Source organism: Doryrhamphus excisus, chromosome 16 (genome assembly GCF_030265055.1).
Source record: "Doryrhamphus excisus isolate RoL2022-K1 chromosome 16, RoL_Dexc_1.0, whole genome shotgun sequence".
Taxonomy (NCBI): domain Eukaryota; kingdom Metazoa; phylum Chordata; class Actinopteri; order Syngnathiformes; family Syngnathidae; genus Doryrhamphus; species Doryrhamphus excisus.
The window spans coordinates 7,858,958-7,886,861 of NC_080481.1; the positions used below are offsets into that span (position 1 = coordinate 7,858,958).

General features: G+C 43.0%; 1 protein-coding gene across 3 annotated transcripts in view; it reads left to right on the plus strand.

The window, feature by feature from the left end:
• LOC131104876 (neural cell adhesion molecule 2-like) overlaps positions 1 to 27,904 on the plus strand; it is a 170,612-nt gene that overhangs the window by 118,542 nt on the left and 24,166 nt on the right. For all 3 annotated transcript variants that reach the window (XM_058052519.1, XM_058052517.1, XM_058052518.1), the window contains exons 2-7: positions 1,007 to 1,081; positions 6,071 to 6,277; positions 12,195 to 12,338; positions 14,424 to 14,561; positions 20,609 to 20,726; positions 24,791 to 24,960. In XM_058052519.1, the coding sequence (XP_057908502.1) occupies positions 1,007 to 1,081; positions 6,071 to 6,277; positions 12,195 to 12,338; positions 14,424 to 14,561; positions 20,609 to 20,726; positions 24,791 to 24,960 (852 nt within the window). The remainder of the gene's footprint in view (positions 1 to 1,006; positions 1,082 to 6,070; positions 6,278 to 12,194; positions 12,339 to 14,423; positions 14,562 to 20,608; positions 20,727 to 24,790; positions 24,961 to 27,904) is intronic.

A 27,904-nucleotide genomic window follows, 5' to 3' on the forward strand; every position in this document is an offset into this window, starting at 1 on the left:
ACTAGAGGGCCGCACATTTTTTATTCTTTTTTTGTGTGTCAAGTGTGTCAAGATTTGTATTTATTATGTTGTGTTCATCTCAATAGTGAAAAGATTGCATTGAACGCTTATATCCATAGAACAGGTCCTAAGCCCAATCACAACACTTCCTCAGGCAGACGTGTTAGTTAGTGCCCCTCTCCTGCCCTCCATTGGTGGCTGTGCCTCACAGCCGATGGATTCCGCTGATAACTAAGCTGTGTGTGTGTGTGTGTGTGTGTACGCGCGTGTGTCTGTGTGTGTGTGCTGCAGCAGCCTTTTCCTCTGAGTTGCTGCATTGATTATTGACAAGTGCCTGCAGCTCCACTGTTAAGTTTTTTGCATTGTGGAGAATCAGTCTCCACTTGAGTATTATTCGACATGTGTGTGAGTGTTGTCGCCTCCAAAAAAAAAAAAATGTTTCATTGACTGCTGTGTCCTTTCTCATTAGACACAGAGACCCACTCGCAGCTCACAAAATTGCTGTTGCCATGCTAACACCAACCTCCTCTTTTGCTTATTGTCGTCTTTGGGTGGTATCTCACTGTGGTGAATGGATCTCCAGCAACCTTTTATGTCCTGACAAGTTATGCTTTCAATGGGTTGTTGGCGATGTAATAAAGCTACATCACACACTTTTATCCCCAGTGAAAAATGGACGAGATATTGAGCTATTTTCTGCAATTTTCTTCTTCACTTTCCATCCCAATCAAAACATACTCTAGCTGTGCTTTGAAAGGATGGCATTCACTGAAGAGCTGACTGACAAGCTTTTCACAGATACGCCAATCTGTCTCAGTGGAAACTATAGAAAAACCTCTGTTGTTGTAAATGTTTGCTGGAACAGGGACCATGTGGCTGTAGGAAGCAGTTGTCCAGTGAATGCATCAGCCTGTTGTACAATGTAAGAGTTGAGCTGTTATGCTAAATGCTTATATTGCATGGAACTAAATGGGTTTCTCTCTCCTTTTGTCTTTGTGCCCCCCAGCTGCCCTGCAGGTTTCCATATCCTTGAACAAGGTGGAGTTGAGCGTTGGAGAGTCCAAGTTCTTCATCTGCACAGGTACACAACTTTAACAAGGAAAAGACATTTTCTTTCAAAAATTGTTTTCAAATTATTAACATTTGTGTTATTTTTTATGTAAACTGAAAAACATCTGTGGTTGTCAAGGGGAAACCTGCTGTTGGCTCCAAACTAGATGAGAGACTTCTTGGTCTCCATTCTATGTTTCTTTGTAGTTTGCATTACGGAAAGAAATTATGACTTTTTCTTAGATGTTTGTATATTTATTCCCCTATTATTGCTCCTTTTTTGTCTTTTCAGGCTGGCCCAAATAAATAAATGTATTATCATGCCGTCCGTTGTTAATTTAGTTTTGTTATATTGCTGCTAAGGTCATTTATTAGAAGAACTCATTCCAGCATCTAAAACAGTGTGGAGGAAATGTCACTCTTTACGAGGGGTAACAGCGCTCCAAATTAGATTTTTCATCAAATTAAAGCTAAACTTGTTTTGAATTACAGTAATCCATCGTTTTTCATGGTTAATTGGTTCCAGACCCAACTGCGATGAACGCATTTCTGCAAAGTAGGATTCCTACTTTACAAATTGAATATTTTCATAGTTAGAGCACAGAAAACATGTTTACGATCTTCTATATGTGGTTTGTAATATTGATAGAGCCCCTAGACATGTAATAGCACCCCTGTAGTCACCTTGACACTCGTATTACTCAATATAGTTGACATAATCAGAGAAAATAGAAAGACTTGGGCTTGTATGTGTTGCTGTAAATGTCTTCCGCTGCTTGGGAAGCTGATTGTGGGGAAGGGACCACAAATGACGTCGGGGGGGTTCAGCGATTCAGCTTCCCGTGGGTTATGACCACCGCAGTAGTCTGTGATTTTATTAGGGATTTTCGTGCCTGTTGTGAGATGATTCAAACCTGCAATCAAGTCTGGTGCTTGTGTGTCATAGACATTACAGACACCTAGAGACCGATGTAGAGTATTACATATCATCACAGTGTATTTAAATGCGTCTTCTGAATGGTTTATATAGAGTTTGTGTAGTTTTTATGCTTGAAATGTTTTAATTTAGGCAAAAGAATATGTAATATTTGCTTAAGTATGTATATTTTTGACCAATAATATGCCGCATTTAACCACAAAACAGCATGATTTATTCATTAATAATAATAAGTCCTTTTTTAATAAACGTGATAGAGTGGAACTGTGACATTTGAAGCATGAAGTGGTGAGGGAATACTGTATCTTGTGTCATTTGTGCTTATTGTTTCTTGAGAGGGAGGGGTGATGGAGGGATGGGGGGTGGGTTTCATAAAAAGAGCCTTTTTAGGCCGTAGTGTGTGCATGTGATCTAATGCTCCCCATATGGTGAGTGACATTTTGACCCAGTGACGACTGGTAGAGCACACCAATTTCTCCTCGCCCTCATTGCTCTCCCTAAACGGCCATCAAGAGAGGCCGGCGCTGGCAGGTCCGACCCACCTCCCGCTGCTCACCTTTTCTCCTCTGCCAGCCCTCAGACAAGCGTAGGCTGAAAAGAGTGTTGGCGGTATGAGATAAGAAGCGCTTCCTTGACACCACAGGCTGTCACGCTCAGATTCACCCTTATTGGAGGCCAGAACCATGAAAGGGAAGAAGCCCAGTTAGGGGATTGTCTGTTGTATCCACAACAAAAGATCTTGTTTGGGCCAATTGTTTACATCACATCTGTCGAGGTAGTGTGGTGGAGGCTGAGGAAGGTAGGATGGAGGAAGTTAAGGCAGACTAAACACAAAATGGTAGCTACAAAACAACTAAAAGGGCCTGCAGACAAAAACAGTCAGAAAAGAAGTACATCTTGGAGCAAAGAGCACGAGGAACAGATTCATCATCAAAGGCAACAGTTGGAAGAGAGCAGATGGAGGAGGAAGAAAACAACGAAACAGGAGACGCTTTCATGATCCCAGGAAAATAGCCTTATCAGAGATACAACATAACAATGGTATCAATGTGCCTTTCACACAGTAGTGCCAGCATATTGGATGACAATGACATTGCTTTCAACACAACCAGTGTGTAGTGAGTGTGACTTTTCACACCTTTGCTCCGACATTCCTCTTTACACTGGTCGTTCCTCTGTGGTGAATGTTCTCAGAGGGTGGAATATTGGAAACGTTGTACCCCCCCTCCCCCCCTTTTTTTGTCAGTGATTGCTGCTTGGAACAATAAAAGACGGAAATATTCTAGCTTTAGAGTGTCAAGAAAAATACATGTCTAAGACGTGGTTCAGTGTTTTTTTTTAGAGTTTATTATAGGGGTCGTAAAAACAAAAAAGGCTCCCGAACAAAAGCCGCCAATTATGGAATAAAATCATTGAGTCTGACATAGTAGAGGATCAGACTGTCCTTCTGAAAGAAGACGACCATCTTCATCAATCATGCATCTCTTCCGTCTGACATGGATGACACAGATGAAACCCATGAGGCACGCAAGTGTCTCTGGCAATGAGGAGAAGCTAGCAGCACCGGAGCTGCTGAAGCTAACATGGTGTCTGAACTATGTGCAACTACTCCTTTAGTTAATGGCTCCACGCCAAGCTAGTCCGTTTTGGGCTATAGCGTTTCCCATGATGTGTGGTCAGAACCAAAGCCTTTCAAGGACGCTTTGAAGGTGTCCTTGAAGTATTTCTTTCTGGCCTCCCACTGAGCATCGTGAGGATGCTTGGCAAGCCTGTCTGCTGCAGGATATTCATGTCTGGCATTGGAAACAGTTTCATCTCTTTGCATGCACTTGATTCCGTGTTCATATCTCATCCAGGAAGGTAGTGAATAGAAATTAATGTTGCAAAGATGCAGGTAACCCACGATATGGTTCGTACCTTGGTTTCTGGCCTGAGGTTCTCTTTTTTCTCTTAATAAATTAGTATTGTAATATCTCAAGGAGGTGGTTGATCAACAAGCCCTTTATTGCAAAGAAATAACGGGTACTGTCGGCCTTAACCATGATGCAAAAAGCACGTCAGCAGGGACCTTGTGAGGTATTGGAGAAGCTGAGGGAGGTGGTATGTAGGGTCCAACTGCCATCAAGGGCGGCAACGGGTGGCCCTCCACAAAGAAGGCTTGGCCTTATACTGGCCAAAGAATCCATTAACAGTTCATAGTTAATGTTAAATAGTACATGCCGCTGTTTGGCAGGTTGGCGTGTACCTAATGGTGCAGTGGAGTTAAGAGAGTTCAATGCTGCTTCCTCTCCTTGTATCGTGGCCAAACAAACGGGCGATACCACATCAACTCACCAAGCCAATTTCTTTTTTAAGCGTTTTTTAAGGTGGACTGGCTTTCGCAGTATGTGTGAACAGAAGTACAAGAGGTAGATCTGGGTGAGATTGTTTGTTTCTGAGAAAAGGCCGCAAGCCAATTTTGGGAGTGAAACGTGTGGCCTGAACGTGTGGCTTAACCGTTTTTTATTTTGATGGCTGATAATGGTGGAGCATCTCTAGTGACTATGACTGTGATATGTATTGTATGTTGATCTCAGCCCATCCGGTTATCCTCTTTCATTCTCTCAACACAACCACCAAAGGCAGATGGCTAGCACACACCAAGCTGGGTTTCTCTTCAAGGTTTCTTTCTGTTTCTGGATGGCGTCAACGCAGAGTATGTCTCTGTGGACAGGGAGGATGTTACTTGTGTCGGGGTTCTTTATTTGCTTTCTGCCATGTGAAAAAAAGTATATATATTTACAGTCCTATTGCTTGTGAATAGTTCCTGGCTGGGTAGAGGTGTGCGGTTCATCAGCAGTTTGCGAACGCCAACTGTCAGGTGTCAATGCGCTGCGGTCAAAATGCGACACAATCAATAATAACGGCAGGGCTGACGCAGATTCAAAGAGTTGTCTGACAGCGTTTTCCACAAGTCCCTGTAGTGAAGACACAGTGAGTGGCTTGGGTGTTTCTGAAAAACACGGCAGCGTGTCACACATGCCTGCCTTGTCAGATCATCTGTGGATTAAATGGCCTGCCACCATGTGAGCAGGGTCTACTTTAACATATTTAACAGTCTCTGCTGTCAGCAGGGTGTGAAATGCGGAGAGGTGGGAGGATACTAACAAGACTCACACTTTTAAAAATATATTAAACACAAATAGAATTGTATTAACGATAATTCAGACAGAATTGAATTGCAGCTTTTGGTGCTTCGTGGCAGTATCTTTCCCACCGCTCGCCTGTAGCTTCCACGCCAAAAAAGGGAGTTTGCTCCTTGACCCGTAGTTTCTTCTGCTCATATAGTGGATGACATCCAACCATTGACAGCAGTCTCTCACAAGATAACTTTCTCCTGCAGGCTTTAACCAAGCTTGTGTGATGCCAGCAGGTTATAGTTGATGCTTCTGCTGATGCGATGGCACCTATTTCCACACAAACAGCACATCCTGTACTTCCCCAGTCTGTCCCAAGGCCGAACTTTGACTATGTATGTGTGTGTGTGTGTGTGTCTGTATCTGGCTTGTGGTGCCGACTGGTCTTTGCTGATTGTGCATCAGTGATCTTTCACTATTTTTGAATCACAGTCATTTTATTCGGTTAATAGTTAACAATGCATTATTTAATTAATAGATGAATTGACAGCAGTTATTTTTGTCATGTACTTATTTTGATGCACTTAGTTGATAAATCAATCAATAAAAAAATTATCTAAAATCTAATGATACTTGGTTAGATGACTTAATAACAGAGTCATGCTAAAATCTACTTATGTATGTCACTCAAATGAACATATGAGTAAAGCAGTTTTTTCTTCTGATCTCAATTTCTAAACCCCTTGTTGAGGATGAGAAAAAAATAAGCGAAAGAAAAATCAGCAATAGAAAAATCCAAACATCCAAATCCAACGGTAAACCTTTGGTGCTCACAGAGCTGAGGTTACATGTATTTTATTTCCGACGTGATGTCATAATCTCCAGTTCGACCAAGAACCAGACTGACCCTCAGTCTGGAGTAAACGTGTGTGGCGTAACCTTGTGTGTCTATGACCTTTTCTCCTAGCGATTGGCGAGCCGGTGAGGCTAGAGTGGTACAGTCCTCAGGGGGAGCGGATCCAGCCCTCTAAGCGGATGGCCCTGCACACCGAGATGTCCAGATCCCGGCTAATCATCTACAACGCCATCATCGAGGACGCCGGAATCTATCGCTGCCAGGCCACCGATGCCAGCGGTCATACAGTGGAGGCCTCAGTAGTGCTGGAGATCTACCGTAAGTTCTACACAGAGTGTGCACACACATTTGTGCACAGGCCATGGCATGAAGAGATAATGGACTTTCCAAACACTAGCTAATGATCATGTTGCGGCTTGATAAATACGTGCGTGTGATCCCTCTCTGCCTTGTAATGAAAGTATAATGACGACTAGTCGCACCTTGGGACGCTGATCCTGCCAGGCATAATGAAGGATGTGGCACTGAGGCCATCCTTCCATGCTGACCCAGCTTTTATCCTGGGAAAAACTTAATGCTACACGGTGCAGGTGGGAGGGTGTTGGGCGGAGTTCAGTCTTTCCACAGACAGGGCATCATCCTCAATGCTAACTGGTATCAGGCACCTTTTTCTGTTGAGGTGGCGTATTGAAGCGTATTATTCCAATCAAGGGTAGACAAAGCATATTGAAGCAGCATGGTTCCATGTTAGTGCTGGTAAGCGTCCAAACCTGAGGGACCTCAGGGTATCCTGTCAATGTGTGTATATGAATGGACAGACTATGAAACAACCACATAATGCACATTATTTCATCAACAAAAACATTCATAGCTAACAGATCTATTGGAATTTTTGTCAACTTATTTTTTTTTTAGAGATGCGTCTACCTTTCTAAGTTCTGTTTCTGTGTGTTTCCTCTTTACCATAAAAGAAGCTGAAGTTGTCTTATTGTTTGACTATTCAGTGAAAAGAAATGTCCAGGGAAAAAGGCCCACATGCCTTTGTACTCGTGTAAATGTTTTGTTTTGTTTACGGCGCTGTCTAGTGCAGTACTGTGTTTGCAAAGACTGACTCATTAACATAGGAAGGTGAGAGGAGTGACTTCTGAGCTGCAAATAACCTTCATTGGCACACACACACACCCATCATACTTAGCCGTCACCTTTTTCTCTCTCAATTCTCATTTCTCTCTCAATGAGCTTTTAGGCAGGACATCACAGCCTTAATCGCACCTGCCGCTGCCAGCTCCCTAAAAACCATTGTTTCCATAGCAACCTCCCATCACTCCCTTCAGCCATCAGCGTGCATCTGCATGAAAGTCAGCCTAAAGCTCCAGCTATTATTTGCCGGCCCATGGCAGTCAAAGAACCCTCGGGCGACGGGGCAGCACGTACACTACTCCATGTTAGACATGAAATTTATTGCCGGCGGGAGGAAAAGTGTCGACATCCTGTCAGGAGCTACTGACAACTCCATGACGGCCGCTTCTAATCATGCTACAATGACTGGCACCTGCATCCCGATAACAAACCTGGACCGGTGCAGAGTGACGGCGTTAGGTCCAGACTACATTATTGCTGGCTGAAAATAACTCTGTTGATGGAGATCCAAAGACAATTGTTGATTTCTCTATCAGACTGAACCAATAGCCAGAGGAGAATTTCCAGATAGGCTCCACTCAACTTGAGGATGCAAGGATGCAAAACAAAAGGAACGAGCCTTTGAGGTTGCAACAGCATGAACAGCAAATCAGAGAGCCACATCATAAAGGATGGTAATGAATGACAAATACACACAATGACATCCTTGAAGTTAATGATGACACTGACATGCCAGACACGTGTGCAGGCGGACAGTGCAGTCTGGGAGAGAAAGCTCATTTTGTGGAGCAGCCTGGCATAAATCACACAGCAAAATGCTAATGTTGAAGCCTGTTAAAGGAGAGGACTGATAGGCAAGCGCTGCTTGATTTATGTGTGTACGCCGGGGATGGCAGGTGGTTGCAGCACTGCCTGAGAAAGAGTAGGTCTTATATCACACACAGGACCATAAACAGTAAAGCTTCCTGGTGTCCAGGCATCACATATTTGTCACATCCAATTTTGGTATTTCCAAGACAAAGATGAAATGCCTTTTGGTGGGCAGTGAGCAGAACATTGCTGCCCCTTAACATTTGCCTTATCTGTGTCCCACAAACACAGTGGTAACAGGCTTAGTTCGGGCTTTCTTTGACTTGTCTTCCGCTCTCAATTTGCTCACTGCATTTTCAAAATTTGTTCAGCCACCTCATCTTAGGGTTTTATTTCCATGGACCCCTAAATAGAACACAAGCATTCTATTCAGCATGCAATGTCACCATACACATACACAGTGGACTCAGTGGGAATTGAGATCTCAATTTACTGGTTGATAACATTTTGGATACCATCAACGATACGGTGAAAATATACAGAATGAAAATGAATGCCACCTCTGTGTGGAGTTTGCATGTTCTCGCCTTGTGTGTTTTCTCCTTTTAAGATTCATATGTGGGTGTCGAATTGATAATATGGGAAGACTAAATAACCAAACCAGTATATGAAAACCCGAGTATTTATTCCTGATACAAACAATATCTAATACAGACGTCCAGGCTTAATTGCATTCCCTGTATGCCAACAGTAAGTCGGGTCTTAGTACAGCGCAGCTGCAAAAAGCACCCTTTCTTTTTCCCTGCCCGGCTTTTGTCCGTGCAAGATGTGGACCAATCAGCACGCACCGTCGCCCTGGTTTCAGCATCACCGGCCCATCTCTGTTATTCTTCTCAGCAAGGACAGCGCCAGGATGTTCTGGAACGTTCTACGATTTATTGTGCTGTAAACAAGCCATATCATACATACCAGATATCTCCTGTCTTGGTCATCACTCTAGTTCTTTTGTGTGTGTGTGTGGGTTGGGGGTGGGGTGGGGGGGTGGGGGGGGGGACAAGTGTCACACTAAGTTTGTCAGTACTTGTGACAACACTACAGTAAACCTCGGATATATCGGATTCAATTGTTCCCACTGGTTTTGTCCGATATAAGCGAAATCCGTTATAAAAAATCTGATATACAGTGAAGAAAATAAGTATTTGAACACCCTGCTATTTTGCTATTTCTCCCACTTAGAAATCATGGAGGGGTCTGAAATTTTCATCGTAGGTGCATGTCCACTGTGAGAGAGATAAACTAAAAAGAAAAATCCAGAAATCACAATGCATGATTTTTTAACAATTTATTTGTGTGATACAGCTGCAAATAAGTATTTGAACACCTGTGTATCATCTAGAATTCTGACCCTGAAAGACCTGTTAGTCTGCCCATTAGAAGTCCACCTGCACTCCATGTATCATCCTGAATCAGATGCACCTGTTTGAGGTCGTTAGCTGCATAAAGACACCTGTCCACCCCATACAATCAGTAAGACTTTAACTTGTAACATGGCGAAGACCAAAGAGCTGTCCAAAGACACCAGAGACAAAATTGTACACCTCCACAAGGCTGGAAAGGGCTACGGAGCAATTACCAAGCAGCTTGGTGAAAAAAGGTCCACTGTTGGAGCTATCATTAGAAAATGGAAGAAGCTAAACATGACGGTCAATCTCAATCGGAGTGGAGCCCCATGCAAGATATCACCTCGTGGGGTCTCAATGATTCTAAGAAAGGTGAGGAATCAGCCCAGAACTACACGACAGGACTTGGTCAATGACCTGAAAAGAGCTGGGACCACCGTTTCCAAGGTTACTGTAGGTAATACACTAAGACGTCATGATGTGAAATCATGCATGGCACGAAAGGTTCCCCTGCTTAAACCAGCACATGTCAAGGCCCGTCTTAAGTTTGCATATGACCATTTGGATGATACAGAGGAGTCATGGGAGAAAGTTTTATGGTCAGATGAGACCAAAATAGAACTTTTTGGTCATAATTCCAATAAGCGTGTTTGGAGGAAGAAGAATGAAGAGTACAATCCGAAGAACACCATCCCTACTGTGAAGCATGGGGGTGGTAGCATCATGCTTTGGGGGTGTTTTTCTGCACATGGGACAGGACGAGTGCACTGCATTAAAGAGAGGATGACTGGGGCCGTGTATTGTGAGATTTTGGGGAACAACCTCCTTCCCTCTGTCAGAGCATTGAAGATGGGTCGTGGCTGGGTCTTCCAACACGACAACGACCCGAAGCACACAGCCAGGAAAACCAAGGAGTGGCTCCGTAAGAAGCATATCAAGGTTCTAGCATGGCCCAGCCAGTCTCCAGACCTGAACCCAATCGAAAATCTTTGGAGGGAGCTCAAACTCCGTGTTTCTCAGCGACAGCCCAGAAACCTGACTGATCTAGAGAAGATCTGTGTGGAGGAGTGGGCCAAGATCCCTCCTGCAGTGTGTGCAAACCTGGTGAAAAACTACAGGAAACGTTTGACCTCTGTAATAGCAAACAAAGGCTACTGTACCAAATATTAACATTCATTTTCTCAGGTGTTCAAATACTTATTTGCAGCTGTATCACACAAATAAATTGTTAAAAAATCATGCATTGTGATTTCTGGATTTTTCTTTTTAGTTTATCTCTCTCACAGTGGACATGCACCTACGATGAAAATTTCAGACCCCTCCATGATTTCTAAGTGGGAGAAATAGCAAAATAGCAGGGTGTTCAAATACTTATTTTCTTCACTGTATGCAATGAATTTTTATTGGAAATGCATTACAGAAAAATCGGTTCTTTTTAATCTGTCCGTTGTGAGCGAATTTCCGATATATCCGAGTCCGATATATCCGAGGTTTACTGTATGTGTTTGAATTTAACTGTGTTTAAGCTATACGCTGCATCGCGTACTAAAAAACCTCTTCATAAACTATATACTTGATTTTAACTTTATTGTTCGCTAGCCAAAATATGAGCAAATACCTTCACCGGTTACTCCGGCTTCCTTCCACATTCCAGAAACATGCATGCTATGTTAACCGGAGACTCTCAGTGTGAATGGTTGTCTGTTTATACAGCATATGCCCTGAAACTCTCTGGTGACCAGTCCAGAGTGTAACTCCACCTCTCACCCGAAGTCAGCCTGGATAGGCTCCAGCACACCCCCGTGCCCCCAGTGAGGATAAGCAGCATAGAAAAACGATGAATGCAAAAAAGGCCAAGATCATGCATGTTACAAAGTTTAAAAAAATATTGAACCAGTGGTGGAAATTGAATATTTATGACAAACTTTATCAATGGAGGGATCATGTGAGAAAGATATAAAATGTTGAATAGCTCTACTTTTTGGTAACATAAAGAAAAATAGTCTTACACTGAAGAAACTTGGACGGAAAGATTGTAATCTTTTCAAATGTGGAGTGAACACAAAATACTAAAGGGATCATGCAAAGAAAGAACAGAAAGAAAAAGCAGCAAAGAAGTACTAACAATGGCAAATCAACAGAGAAAGCTTTTGATGAACATTATGGAAAGGGAAAATATGTTCTTTGGACACAGTCAGACACCAATTTCAAATTAGCAGCTGAAAACCAGTGCTACTGGGGGAACATGACTCCAACCTTCAGCAGGAAGATGGAGCTAAATGATAATGATGATACGTTCCGACCTTCACCTATGATCGTGAGCTTTGGGAAGTGATTGAAAGGACAAGATTGTGGGTACAAGCTGCCGAAATGAGTTTTCTCCATAGGGTGGCTGGCCTCCCCCATAGAGATAAGGTGTAAGGTAAGGTAAGTACTGTCATCCAGGAGAAACTCTGAGTAGCATTAAGAGGAGCCAGGTGAGGTGGGCATCGGGTCAGGATGCCCCCCAGGGGAGGTGTTCAGGGCACGTGTGACTGGTAGGAGGCCTCTGGGAAGACCCAGGACACATTTGAAAGAGGCCTGGGAATGCCTTGGGATCTACCGGGAAGTATTGGTCAAAGTATACAGGGAAGTCTGGACTGGAGATGGATGGATGGATGGAGATATAACCCAGCCAACCCAGCCCAGTCAGCCTCCAACCAGGGTTTGCAGAATGAGAGTTGAGAGCTCCAGCCGTCGAGCATGACTCTTAGGGCATCAGGGACTAGCTGGCAGTGAGGGGGGGGGGGGTCTACCATTGTACCAATATACTGTATAGAAGTAGTTACACAGTTTTTCTTTTGGTTTAAAACACCATAAACTTTTGTACTCGTTTGATCTTGCAGAGAGGCTGACTTTCCGAGACGTTCAATCGCCACAAGAGTTCCGCCACGGTGAAACGGCAGAAGTCATCTGCGATGTTATCAGTTCACCCGTGCCGGAGGTTGTGTGGTACTACCAGGGCCGAGAGATCACCACGGAGCACCACAGTAAGTTTCCATGAAGTCAGGTCAAGCTTTACGATTCCAAAACAGCTTCCTGGTGAGCTGACTCCATCTCTGCCATGGATGTGGGTTCATTTTATTCACTAAAGGTCATTCACCTCAGATTTGTTCTACATATTCTTCTGACTATTGTTAGTTGTACCAGCTAAAGCTGGTAACAAAATGGTGCAAATGTGCAGTAGTAAGTAGTGGATTACACTGTCAATGTAAATCTGCCAAATAAACGCTATGCTCACAATCTGCTCTCTCCTCATACACAAAAGATGCACAAATGTGCAAGCATGAAAGTACTCTTCAAAATGTTATTTCCTCCTTTTCTGCCAAGTTGTTGTAAGGTGTAAAATCAGGCCAAAAGGAGATGCGTAACTGTAGCAAAAAATGTGAAAAAGCTCTTTGTTGTCCAAAAGGCTTTTTCAGTTCTCGAATTCAGGTGTCTCTGCTGGGTATGGGTTGTGTTGTTACTGGAGCTGGGCGTGGCTGGTGGAGGACTGTCCTGCAAAACAACTCGTTGTTTGCCGTTAAATGTAACAATCTTTGGGGAAGCGATGTAAGGACATTGTTGTGATGTTGTAAATGTTCTCTTCTCGTTGGACATACGTAAATGGCTTCTGTCACACCTCTTTCAAAGCAACAGCCCTGCCTGGCCAGAATTTGGATAAAGAAGTGTGCCTTTGTTTCACAGATGTCTGTCCAAAAGGAGAGGTCTATCTACATCCACATCGTCTGCTTAGAACAATGTTCCTTACATCTCTCCCCCAAATATTTATAATTCAACAACATGTTTTTATTTCATCACGTGTGAACTACTGTATTGTACTCTACTCAGGAATAAGCCACAAATCACTTTCTGGCTGACAGTTAGTCCAGAATTCTGCGGCACGGCTTTCGACAGGAACCAAGAAAAGGGAGCACTTCACCCCAATTTTAGCCTCCCTGCACCGGCTGCCTATTGAATTGATTTCAAGATTTTACTGTTTCTTTTCGGACGTCATCCAGATTTACACTCCAGCACGGCCATTGAGGTTCGAAGGCCAGCTCCAATTCATGGTGCCCAAGATGAGACTTTGATTGATGATTGATCTTGTCATATTTTGATGATTTAAAACACTACTGAAGCTTCTATCCTAGACGCATTGATACACATACTTATGCTAGTACCGTCAACATACAGCGACAACACTTGTCTGCTGTCCTTGGGATGGCTGTGTCTTCCAGCACAAGACGTGTGCTCCAGTCCTCAGGTAAAAATTGCTGACGGCAAACGAGAGTCTTGTTGACTCTTCGTAGCGAAATTGAAAGCTGGGTATCCACTCTTCCGTCTGTGAATGATGCTGAGGCTAGCGATTAGCGACGCACTGTGCTAATCCCCCCGACAAGTAGTTTTATCATGTGAGTCTAACCTTCACTGTCTTTGTCCTTCACATGAAGAGATCACCCCCCCTCGCATATGTCATTTCATATGTTATCTAACATTTTACAATCTATAGCCGTCTGTTCAGCTTGTACTGATTTGTCTCTTTGCTTGGAATTTGCTTGGCACCTTTCACTATTCCCAAAAAAACTTGTCTTGTCTCTCATCTATTTTTGAGCCAGCAGCAGATTTTCCCTTGACAGTCTAATTCAACGGAAAGAGTGGCCACGAACAAGTTGTTGTGCCACCGATCTGTTGTTATGCAGGACTTTCTTTCCCGAGCCACGGCTGAACACAGTAGCAAGAACAACCCTACTGTCATTACCCCGAGGGGAAAGACCCACCAGAGACACAAATGGGCAAACTCCACACCTAAATTTTACAACCGAAGAAGCCTTCAACAAGCAAGAAAAGTCCAAATGTCTCCATTCAACCCGTGTGCATGTACTTTATGTCCGACTTTACAGGTCTTTAATTTTCACTTTCATTTCAGTCGAATAATGACACAGTCAAAATATAGTTCAGGGTTATAAAGTAGATCATTTGTCATTTTGGAGTTTATTAGATAAATTTGCCAAGAAGTAGATTTGATTTTCAGAACGAGTGTGGCAATTTCCTTTTATCAGCCTCACCTTCCCGTTTGTCCTTGTGTGGTGCAGGCAGGTTTAAGGTGCTTCCAAACAACAGCCTGCAGATCCACCATATGACCAAGGCGGACGAAGGCGTGTACCGCTGTGAGGCCAGTGTGGAGGCACGTGGTGAAATCGACTTTGTGGACATAGCCGTGGTGGTCAACGGTGAGTTTGAGATTATGTAGTGGTGGAAATATTTATGCCAGAAATGTTGGAGCCCGGAGTGAGACTGTGCTGGTTTTCATCACTCCTATTAAATCCATCTGTGTTTCTTTTTTATTCTGTAGATGCAATTGGAAATTTCAATTAGAAAGGGATTTGAGCGCTTTTGCCCCAAAAATGATGGATGTAATTTTCATTTCTCAATTTGTCTTCATTTAGTAGCACAGCTTGAAACACCACTTAGACCAATCTTGTTCTGTAGCGGTTGAACTGCTGCCAAACTGACTGTGCCTCCTTCACCTAATAAGCAATATTAGGGCACCCCTCTGCCCCCCAAGAAGCATGATGTGTGTTCGATTTAGCTTGCCGCTTATACCGGAAAATGGAATAAGCTTGCTCAATGAGGTGAGACTCATTATGGTGGCGACTTTTGGAGCCTGAGACAGGACAGACTCTTGGAGCCGGTATGGTTTACCAAACCTCACTTTGCGTTAAGTCTGCTCGCAGATGCCTAAAGCACGGAGGGTGCAAATGGTGGACTTTTTTTCCCAGTGAGGTACCATCAAGATTATGGGTGCAATAATATAGAGTACAGTTTGATATTTTTTCAATACAAAAAGACATTTTTATACCCACTTTAACTTACATTTCATTGTAATTTCCATAATTTGTTTCAATTCAAAAGTGATGTTTTTTTTAAATTAAATCTATTTGGTGCAGTGAAACCTTCCTTGTTTCTTGCTTTGTGTATTTTATAGTTAAAGTCATCTAAAACAAAAGCACCTAAAATCATCATTCAATTCAACATGACAATAAAGACAATTTCACATAACTCATCAATAGTTCCGTTCATAGAGCCGATAGTATTTCAATCAATTCGGTCATTATTTCCTTAGTTATTGTACACATCCAGTTTGCTATGAACATTTAAATTATAAAATATACCAAAAAAATTATCGACATCACAATATAGCAGAAATCAAGGAAACACATGAAAAAAAAAGTAAATGCAAAGATTTGTTTCAGCTCATCATAAAACGTGCGTGGGTATTCTCTGGGTACTCCGGATTCCTACCACATTCCAAAAACATGCAGGTTAGGTTAATTGCTGACTCTAAATTGGCTAGAGACCAGTCCAGAGTGTACCCTGCCTCTCACCCAAAGTCAGCTGGGATAGGCTTAGTATAACCCCCGCGACCCTCATGAGGATAAGCGGCATAAAAAATGATGGATGGATAAAATAATAACAAGTAAGAAAAACACATTGGTCTATTCGTAATGGAGTTCAGGGCACACACAGTGCAGTTGACTTTTTTAAAGTGGACCTATTATTCTTTTTCCACTTTTCTGACCTATAAATCTAGTTAGAATGTTGTATTCTGGTGTTAAAAGACGCCAATGTTTCAGATAATGAGGTTTGTGGATTTGGAAGTGAGCCCAGAAGTTTGGGATGGCTCAGAACGCTCAGTTTCAGCGAGTTGGACTTGCACTACTACATTCTTACATGGGCGTTTCCAGGCACAAGTTCCCCCGCTTTGCTGCTGCACTGTTTCTCTGTTCTGATTCCAATGTGTTAGCAAGGAGCTAATTCTAATGACTTCCAGGAAATATTTGATCAGGTTTGAACTCGCCAAAAGACGCTCACATCAGGCAGAAGTGGAATGAATTAAAACAGAGCATTTTGGAAAGCCATGGAAATACAGCTGGAATAGTTGCAGATTCTGGAAGATCTTTGTGTGCGGGTTATCGTGTGTCGCTGCTTTATAGGAATTCACAACTCAATAAAAATATCTGAAAGATCCTGACCCAAGTGGAGGAGTTTAAGTCCCTTTAGACAAGTGAGGGAAGGATGGAAGGAGGACAGGCTGATTGGTGTGGCGTCTGCAGTGATGGAGACTCAGTTTGTTGTGGTGAAGAGGGAACTGAGCCGGAAAAAAAAGCACTCACTTTACCAATCAATCTATGTTTCTACTCTCACCTATGGTCATGAACTTTGGGTAGTGACCAAAGCGAAAAGATCGCGGGTACAAGCGGCTGGAATGAGTTTTCTCCGCAGGGTGGCTCTCCCTTAGCGATAAAGTGAAAAGAACAGTCATCCGGGAAAAAGTCGGAGTTGAACCTCTGCTCCTACACAGATGAGGTGACTTGGGCATCTGGTCAGGATGCCTGCCAGACGCCTCCCGCAGGAGGTGTTCAGGGCACATCCAACTGGGAGGAGGCCTCGGGGAAGAACCAGGATTGCCTGGGAGGGATTCGTCTCTAGCTTCCCTGCTTAGGCTTCTGCCCCTGCGACCCGACCTCACAGGAGGGTGGATGAGGGCGGATGGATTTTTAGTTACTGAAAATCTCTATGTTTTTGAAAACAATTTGAGTATGTATTTTGAGTGTATTTTATTTACGAATTTATGACATTATATACAAAGATGTTTTTTTAATGGCAGAGATTAAATTGACTACATCCAAACTGAAGCCAGATGGCTCTCAGCTTTTTTACATTTGAGTTGAATATCACTCCCTGATGATGCAGTCACATTAAACTCACTCATACCTCAAAAAGTGGAGCGTATTCCAATTGAAGTGTAGCATGGTCGTGACCGTACACAAGCAGATGGAGATAGAGTAGTTGGCCAGGGGGCTCAGGTACGTTAAGCAGTTTGATCAATCGGCTGCCGGGGGATGTAAAATAAACAAACCGATGGAAGAAAAAAAAAGGCAGAAACACAGTCTTGTCTGTTGACCCCTGGAGGGGGTTGGAAGAGCGATGAGCAACATAGCTGTGCAGCTCCTGGGCATCCTCCTTACATAAGGATCCATCTCAGAAATATTTTGGGCCTGGCACCGCCTTACAGGTTTCATATGAGAAGTGAAATGGAAATGTAGCCGCCTCATCTTTTTCATCTTTGTTTATGTTGATCATATCTTGGTATGTTTTTAGGGATGCTTGTACTGCTTCGTCTTTATAGTGAAATTCTGTGCTGAACTCCCACTGAACTCGAAGCGCGCATCCTACTAATGTTTCCTTTTCTGCTGGTAGCAACACTCTGTCATGTCGTTCTATCGATGGTGAGCCGGCGTTAGTGTCAGTTTTGACTACTTCAGCACCATGTTAACAGACATTCCTGGACCCAGTCATGCACAACAAGACTAAAAGCAGGGCTGTAGCGGCTTAGAGTATACTTTTCTCCTTCCATTTGGAGTCATAAATATTCATGCCTCCGTTGATAAGAGACTACTGTCTTCTGCATAAGGACACTGGGGCTGCCAGTGTGCTGTGGACCATCGATGGTGGGGGTGGTATCTTGAGGAGGATAGCCAATCAACCTGAGGGCAAAACAGCTAATAGGCAGCAGTACACCTCAGGAAGGCATCAGACAGAAAAGCTGCACTAAGACTTTCATCCAGTGCATTAAAAATGCAGAGGAATAGGCTAAAACACGGCTCAGATGTGACATTCATCAAGGGATTTCTGGAGGAAAGTTCCTCCCAAGCAGCGATTGTTCAATCCAAGCTTAGAAGCTTGAAGCTAGCCTCAGCTCTTTGCCAGGAAGAGCACATGGAAGATAGTTTTAGGAGATTGGGAAATAAGCCTGCTGGGTAAGAACATCAGACGGCAGAATCTGTCATCGATGTGAGAGAAGGTCAGTTTGAAAGGAGGCTTCAATGTGCAATTAATAGTGGAAGCTCACATAGGTGTGGTGTGGTGTCATTCTGTTCCCCTCACTGGAGGCATGTTGCATTGTGGGCCTGAGTAGCGTTCACTATGTATTCTCCACCAATATTGGTGTGTCTCCATGGCAACTGATGGCTATCGGGAAACAATACATCTTCCTAATGTCTCCTTATCCTCCCAGAATACATCCATTAATTGTTTCCCACTCACATGTGACATCCGAAAGTGAAATCGCACCCCTTTCGGCTGTCACTGAAAACAAGTGGCTTTGTCTGCCAGGATGTGTTCAATTATCTTGTGATGGAAGAATCATAACCACTGAAAGAACATGAACTGTATGGGAACATTTACAGCTTTGATTAAAGCGACTGCAGCACTGCGTGACCACTTTTGGAATGTACGGTTGGTCCAGAAAAGTGCCAGAGATGGGCTCTTGGATTGGGCCAATCAGAAGAGGGAGATTTGCAGTCCAGAAAGACATGCAGTGGTACCTCTCCGTTATTTGTTCCAAAAGGTCTGACGAAAAGTGAAACTTAAGAAACCGAAGCAATGTTCCCCATAGCAAATAATCTAAATCAAATTACTATGTTTCAGAAACCCAAAAGTATTAACAAAAACAATTATTTTATATGCCCTGTGATTGGCTGGCGACCAGTCCAGGGTGTACCCCGCCTCTCGCCCAAAGACAGCTGGGATAGGCTCCAGCACCCCCGCAACCCTCGTGAGGAAAAGCGGTAGAAAATGAATGAATGAATGAATTTATATAGAATAATTTAGTTTTACATGTTTACATGACCTTGACCTTGAAGCCTTGGCTAGGGGTTTGGCCGATGATGAAACGATGAAGCATGTTTGTCTGTATGTGTGTGTGTGTGTGTGTGTGTGTGTGTGTGTGTGTGTGTGTGCTTACTTAAAAAGAATAGGCTTCTTGTTTTCTCTCTGTAATGTATAAAAACAAATACATAACACAAAGTAGAACATATTCCATTCCAAACACTGTGAGTCCAACTGTGTTCTTAATGCATTTTTATCAGAAAACGTCCTTCTTAGCTTGATAATAAAATGGAAACCGGAACTAGAAGTCAGCACGGTAATACCTGTCTATGATGTTGTCAGTGGTTGACTCTGTAGACCTTTGCTAACTAACACAGTTACGCCACAAGTCTCTTTGGATGGTGGCTGCAAAGTATACCATGATGGAGCCAAAGAAAGTGTCAGCACTTTGATGAAGAAGGGGACTACAGAATTTAAAATATAACTCACAGCAAAACACAAAGGTAATGTCCGTGTGGCTAACCAAGGGTCCACAGTAATTATCAGTTTAACTCTCAGGCAATACATCCAGTGGAGACAAAGTCAAGCTTGGATCCGTTTTGTATGGAGGAACTTCACCAGCCCACCGTTGAGTAAGGCCGGGTCTCATCCAAATTCATGAGCTTTGACCTCACAAATGCACTCCTGCATGAATGCACAATAATTCCTTCATACAAGCTCCAAAATCTTGTAGAAAGTCCTCTCTGTTACAGAACCATGTTGTAAAGTCTTGATCCACATCCAGAATGATACCAAATCCATCACCTGGTTTCAATGCCATTCTCAATTTGTACAACTCCTATTTAGGCACCAAATAGACCATAAGTTCTTCCTACTTCATTGTGGTTGGAAAAGCCAGTGTCCCAATCATTTGGCCCATTTATTACTGCTATATACTGGTGTCCGTCTTCGTCATAAATGACCAAAGGGTGATGGGCATGAAAGCTTGTTTGTGCTGAGAAACAAATCCTCATGCATTGACAGAGTAAGCGTCTGTAGACCTAAGAGTATTCATGGCTGTAATGAGCACAATAAAGGTTCATTCTTTGCACATTTGAAGTCTCTGTGCACAGCATAGTGTCTCAGTAACAAGGTTGTTTGAGCATGGTGCTTTCATGGGAGTGTCAGAGTTTTGGGACACTTAGGGCTGGAAATTTATTGGCTTACAAATCACTGCTTATCACATCAGGCAGATGTGTGCTCCTCTCAACCGCAAAAGGACTCAAAGTGTTTGATTTTTCCTAAGTCCAGTTTTATCCCCGGAAAGCTATCAGTGCTTGATGTGTGTCCCCGTGCATAGGGGGCATGTTTTCTGCAACCTGAGCTGACAGGAAATCAACAGTTGTTTTAGTTGTCTGGTCAATCTTTAAGCATGTCAACTGATTTAAAAATGAATGAAATGGTCTTTCTTAAAGGGACAGTTCAGATTTTTTGACATGAGGTTACACGGGATTATAAAAACATTTCAGTACGTCTTTGTTATTGAATGTGTTCATTTTGTTCCTTGTACAAATTGGTTCTAGCCTGATGATGTGTTGCAATACTCTTCCCTCTTTTCTCCCCACAGTCCCTCCAGTCCTGTCAGTTTCACAACAGTCGTTCAACGCCACTGCAGACTACCAGGAGTCGGTCACCTTTACGTGCATCACCTCCGGATCTCCGGATCCTGTTGTCACGTGGCACAGGTACTACACTGACTATGTGCAATCTAAAGAATGTTATGCTGCACCGCTCTGCCATTCACGGATCAGGAATTGCCAAGTGGGACTACCTGCTGAACAATGGAAGCATATTATTTGTGATCGCGACTGTGTCGATATTTCCTTTAGGAAAAACAAGCGGCTGTAGTTTGCTGGTTATAGATCTAGTCAATAAGCTTTCATGGCTCTGAGGAATTTATATTCCACCCTCGCACATCCACCCTCAGCATACCCAGCAATGGGAGCGTGAAAATGAGTGCCTGAAGAGCATTTAACACCCTGCTGACCGCTCTGTACCTCGTCATGATAAAATTAACTCTTTGGCACCCCTGCTATTTGCTCCCAAGCATCTATTATAATAGCACTTAGGTGGCTTTACCGCAAATCACTGTTTTTTTTCGTGTGGTGCACCCAATTATTTGATGCAAATGGGCGATTGGAGTGTTTTATTTATTGTTACCCTCTTTGCATTGATTTACCGTCTACACTTTGAGGGTTCCCCATGTCCTCACTGCGGCTCCTTGGGGGTGATGCTCCTTGGGGTCGGGATTCTTGGGGTGATGCTCCTTGGGGCGATGCTCCTTGGGGCGATGCTCCTTGGGGCGATGCCCTTTGGGGTGATGCTCCTTGGGGTGATGCTCCTTGAGGTGATGCCCCTTGTAGTGATGCCCCTTGTGGTGATGCCCCTTGGGGCAATGCTCCTTGGGGCGATGCTCCTTGGGGTGATGATCCTTGGGGCGATGCTCCTTGGGGTGGGGATCCTTGGGGTGATGCTCCTTGAGGTGATGCCCCTTGTGGTGATGCCCCTTGTGGTGATGCCCCTTGGGGTGATGATCTTTGGGGTGATGCTCCTTGGGGCGATGCTCCTTGGGGCGATGCCCTTTGGGGTGATGCTCCTTGGGGTGATGCTCCTTGAGGTGATGCCCCTTGTGGTGATGCCCCTTGTGGTGATGCTCCTTGGGGCGATGCTCCTTGGGGCGATGCTCCTTGGGGCGATGATCCATGGGGCGATGCTCCTTGGGGTGGGGATCCTTGGGGTGATGCTCCTTGAGGTGATGCCCCTTGTGGTGATGCCCCTTGTGGTGATGCCCCTTGGGGTGATGATCCTTGGGGTGATGCTCCTTGGGTTGGGGATCCTTGTGGTGATGCTCCTTGAGGTGATGCCCCTTGTGGTGATGCCCCTTGAGGTGATGCCTCTTGGGGTGATGCTCCTTGGGGTGGGGATCCTTGGGGGGATGTTCCTTGGTGTGGGGATCCTTGTGGTGATGCTCCTTGGGGTGATGCCCCTTGGGGTGATGCCCCTTGGGGTGATACTACCCCTTGGGGTGATGCTTGTGTTGTATGTGATCATTGCATATGATTTACTGCAACTAAAAAAACAACATGAATCTAACATTTGATGTGTTGCTGTCCGTGTTTCTGAAGAACCTAGAAATCAATGACTGCTCCAAGGAACGACTGGGAAACATTTATAACTGGTGTTGGACAAACTACTTGAAAAAAAAATCATTAATAGTCGAGATGATGATACTGGCTTTCATACCAATAGTCGACATGCAGATGTTGTCCAGCACCTCATGTCAATGAAATAATGCTAGTAAGCTGAACAAAGTTCAAAGAAAGTATGAGACGCTGCACTCATACAATCAGTGAAACTATAAACCCCCCCCCCAGCTCACTAAAAAGGACAGTCAGAAAATACATTTTATTTGCATCTCTTGTCCTGTGCCTGGCTGAGCAATAACAGCTGTTAGATATCAGTGCATAATCATGTACCACATTTGCCTCTGTAATAGTGACGGCGTCATAATGTTTGAAATTTCAATGAATGAAATTGCCAGTTACATCAAATAATGAGGGCGTTAGTCACACCATCATTTTAACCCTGTTTCTCCCACATCGTTTAAAATAAATGGCATGAACACAGACCACTGACAGGCTTAGCAATACTAGTTCGGATCAACACCAAATCTATACGTTGATAGAAAGCCACCGAGTAGATACTGGATGCGTGCATGTTGTCATTATTCTCTGTGAAAAAAGTCAAAAGCATTCCTGGATCCGCACCAGAATTGAATGGGATCCTCCCGGGACAAAGCCACACTCCTTCACAAAGAAGCTTTGTTGCAGCCACAGAAACATGACCTCCTGAGCACAGCTACACTAATGTAAGGCCAAAACACGCCAGCAGTGACCTGAAACCGCTGCCATTATGCAGAACAATTCCCGAATCAAAAAGAAGGGTCAAGTCAAGTCATGCAGACTCCACTGCCCCAACAAATACGATTAATTTAACCTCTAAGTAAAAACCCACTTTCCCTTCAGCTTTTCACTTGCATTTTTTCCTCAGTAAGACATTTGGCCCTGTGCATCTTGGGTAATGGACTACCTGTCAGTCAGTGTAATGACATCCACCGCGCAGGCCTGTCCCGGACTGCCTGTGCCGAAGATGAGGCACCTCTTCATTTCCTCTTTGGCTTGCCGACGTTATTATTACTTGGCGTTGGTGTTTCCCTCGCTGACTTTCAATTATCTTTGCTGGCTTTTCCTACATGAGGTGGAGCCGTGGCCCTAGTGTTGTTCTGTTTGTATATGTGCACATCTGAATACGCATTTCCCAAGCCCCAATATTTACCATTCTCATTGGCATGCAACATGACACCTTGTGCATAAGTCAATCACCGTATTCTAAACTTGGCTCTCTTATCATTTTTCAATTCAGTTGCACAAAAGCGGACGTTTAAAAAAAAAAAATAGGGGCCAGCTTCAGATTGAATGTCTTATCAAAGTCATCAAATAAACAGCGGAAATAAAAATGTCCTCATAGCGATTGGATTTCTTTTTGTAAACAAAGGTCACATGTGCTCTGCTGCAAGGCTGTTGATAACAATGTGTGACCTCTATGTTTGTTTACTATGACGCAGGCACACTGCACATTAACATTTGCTACACTGCATAATCCTGTGATTATGCACTACAAATGCTGTTTCACATATTCTTTCTTCAAAAATTCAATATCTTCCCACCCATCCATTTTTTTCCGCTTATCCGTGGCTGAGTCGCGAGGCCAGCAGTCTGAGTAAGGAAGTCCAGACTTCTTGATCTCTGGTCACCTCTTCTTCTGACTCAGCTCTCTTCAGGACCATCAGGACCACATCGTCTGCAAATAGCAGAGATGAGATCCTCAGGCCTCCAATATTGGACTCTTCCAAACATCTTGGCTGCATTGAGGAATTCTGTCCATAATTTTTTTTTTTTTTACACAAATACTTTAACTTTCTACTTACATAAACTGTATTTTGGCTTTCTACTTCCCATAAACTGTCAGGAGGAGTGTGAGAGGTTTTCATTTCAATGCAGACCTACCAACATGTACACATTTATAGTACACTCAACATGTAAATGGACTCTTGAATATTAGGAATTAGGTTTTAAGGTTGTTGACTTTTAGTTACATATATTTTTAGAATGTGCTGTGGACCAATAAAACACAGGGCCACACTTTGGACACCCCCAGTATAAACCAAGGTCTTTATCTCCAATGCTCTGATCAGCAGGTGGTATTGACTTGCCTCCAAGGGTCTCCAAGTTTTTATTAAATTGCATCTCGTATTATTCTCAAAAAGCTCATCCTGCCTCTCGTCTCCATGGGGTTATTTTTCCTTTGACCAAAAACTTCAAAATATTCTCAGTTGTAAACAAAAAACAAGCAGGGTCAGGAAATCGAACCTGCTTCACACCGTGAAACGTGTGCAATGAAGATTATCGCTGTTGTATTCCACACCACAGCAGAGACCTGCAGCCTGCAGCCAAGTGTAGCCAACACACGTCAGCCTTGACAACACTGACACGCTTCCTGGGCAGAGGAAAAAGATCTCTCTCTGGGTGGCGGAGTGGGAGAAGTTGTAGTGTGTGCGTTGAATCCTGATGACGTACTAAAAAACAGTCATCCAACTATTCACTAATGGAGTGTGTCCATAATACATGTGATGAATGTAATTTAAAGGCTGGAGTAACTTGGTTTGCATATTCTCACTGTGTTTCTGCAGGAAAGGCCAGCAGCTGGAGCCATCAGATCAGTACATTCTCAGTCGACTGGAAGGGGGGCGGGGCATGCTGACCATCCGCAACATACGCCAGGGTGACGGAGGCTTTTACTATTGCAAGGCCACCAACAAGGCGGGTTCCCAGGAGAGAGAGCTCTTTCTCAAAGTGTTCAGTAAGTGACTGAGAGCAGCAGAGTTTTTAAAGCTCATTGTAAACTGTCAATACTGTATGTAACTCACCTGGTCCAGCCAGCCACGTGTTCCGCCCGGGCTTCAACCTGGGTCCACATAATGTGGACACAGAATGTTAAACAATAAACATAGATTAATTGATTAGTTATTGCAGCTCTAAGTGTCAGCAATAATATTTCTGGAGAAAATGGAGGAGTTTGACAAAGTTAGCTCGTCTACAAACAAGGAAGCTGATTAAATGGCCAACAAAGTTTGTGCTTTTCATTTCTTCCATCCTGTCTATTGAGTGAGCAGATGACAAGAACACCAGCGGCTGTTATTTTTTTGCAAGGTGGTGATAATAGCTTTTGCAATCTGGAGGAGTTGATTGATATTAGGAGTATGAACAACAACAACTGGTAAATTTTGTTCCTCACAGTACAGTAGAAACTTCTTTTTTTGTTATGAATTACTTCTAAAAAGTCATACGAAGACCGAAGCAAGTTTTGCTGTATTTCCATACCAAAAACAACCTCTCGCATCTTTGATTGTTTGTGATCTCTGTTTTGTTAACACCTTTACCTATTTCGTAACGTTGGCATCCTTGATTTATTACAGTTGATTACAGCAGAAAACACTAGTTAGTGTAACATTTACTTGAGCTTCCCAAACCAATGAGCCTTACAGGATACTGTAGTATTGTATCAACTTGTCAACTAAGTACGGCAAGATTTGGTGTTTGGGTGAATAAACAATGTCCGTCCATAATTAATCTTTTTGAATACCACAATATTCAGTGTACCAACGGGTACTGTTAGGCCAAATATTGTCCAATAACAGAATCATACAAAAACTGGGGCGTTCCAAAAACAAGGCTGGATTTAGCCTGACACATTATAAATATAATCACCTTTGATAATATCATTTGACAAATAGTCACAAACATCGATTGGTCCAAACATTTTTGTGTGTATGACTTAACTACATTGTAAAACTTGGTCAAATCTCTATTGGTAATGCCTTGACGCTGACAAAGAATTGAATTGAGCTATCAAGTTTGCTGTATTTTGGCTTTGCTCTTCTTTGATCAGCTGCTTCAGCTCAGCGTGTCGTTTTGTCATCCTCAGCAGGGGCCAATCTAATGGGATCCTGGGCCACTGGCCACTCAAAAACCCAAACTCATTTATTTGCACTGTCACCTAATACTAGAGAAACATAAGATACCGGCATGTTTTCCTTGAAGTTCGCAGTATATTTGTCTAGCATATTTTGACTCACTTTGTTTTGGTTTCAGCATGTCTAATAAACTAATGGTGAGGAATATCAAAGTGGCACCCACAACCTTTTTAGTGTTTTGTATGCAGCCCTAAGTGGAAAACCGACACCACTGACATAGAAAGTCAAAATATAGAGAAAACAAGCAGTTTGACAGTAATAGCTTTTTCATTTTTCAAGCAATTATGAATACCAGAGCTGACATTAATAAGACACAGTTGTAATTATTCTAATAACCATAATTATGATCATGTCAAGTTATTAGCAAATGGAGAGGTTTTTTTTTTAATTAGTTTCACTTTAGAGCATATACACTACCAAATCAGTTGTCCTTATTTTATCAAAACATACATTCACTACTTTGTTGGAGTGTTAGGGATTTTAAATTACATTGGAAAAACTCTCTTATTTCTCCGTACATTCATCACACTCCACACATGGTCCAAGGCGACGCTCCTCATTTCATATTTAAAAAAAACACAACTAAATCAGCAAGCACTTTGGTGACCAAGACAAGGAAGAAGAAACCTCAAACATTACAAGGACAGTCGTCAGGCAACCAGCTGCCTTGACCGCTTCTGTTGCAATAGAAAGGAAAACAATTATAAAATGATAGGTCTATTTTTTTCAATTTTAAATAGCATGGCTACTATAGTAGCAATGTACCATAATTATTGCATCATACCAATAAACCTTATAACCTTATAAAATAACGCTGAGATTACCCATACTGTGGTGTAGATGGGTCAGGCTGGGCAAATCAAGCGATCCTTTTCTGTGACACGCATCTTCCCCTGAACTCACTTGTAAACCAACATGGCCTCGGCAGTTAGGAGGATCAACGCAGTTAGGAAAATACTACATACAGTACACTACTATGGATCTACGTATGCATAAATGAGAACAAGTAAATCCCCGAACAGAATCGAACATTGGCAACATAATTCACAGATGAGTAAAAGCAGTATATTTTGTGAAGAAGGCTATCTGGAGCAAAGTACCTGCAAATAATGATGATGGAGAACCGCTTCAGGGCCGGCTGCAGCGTTAAACAGTGGTAGGCGGTGGGTGGTTGTGGATTTGTGGCTTATTATCTTTGTTTGAGCACCATAGTGAAAAGGTTTAAAGTCCGCTGACAATCACAGGAAGAGTTTGCACAGCGCAAGTGGGCTTGTTTCGTCGAATTTGGTTTCTTTCGGACATGCATACAAAGTTACATTGAAGTATATGACATGTTTACAGTTGACATTTTAACGTGTTCAAAACGGAGTAGGAAAACACAGATCTTATTAAATCCTACAAAGATATCTTCACTGACTGTGTTTAATAGACAGGGTTGCTCAAAAATAAGTCATTGATTTCATGATGGAGTATTTTATTAATTAATTCCACAGAGATAATCGGTGTTGTTATTCAATGTTTAAGGTCATCAAGGTCTTGCGCCTTCTTCCGGCCAACGTTTCTGGAGGAACTGAGAAAACTTCTCTTTCAAATTGTTCAACTGAAGTAATGAAGTCATTTTTTTGATTAACCCCGTACACTATTCACAGAAAGGCTGCCGGGCAAAACCCTTGGAGAAAGCAAAGTGACACCCCCTCCCCAGTGTATGGTACATCGGTGTTCCATTTATTAAAACTCAGTGCACTGTGTTGGACCTGATGTCCCTCCCTC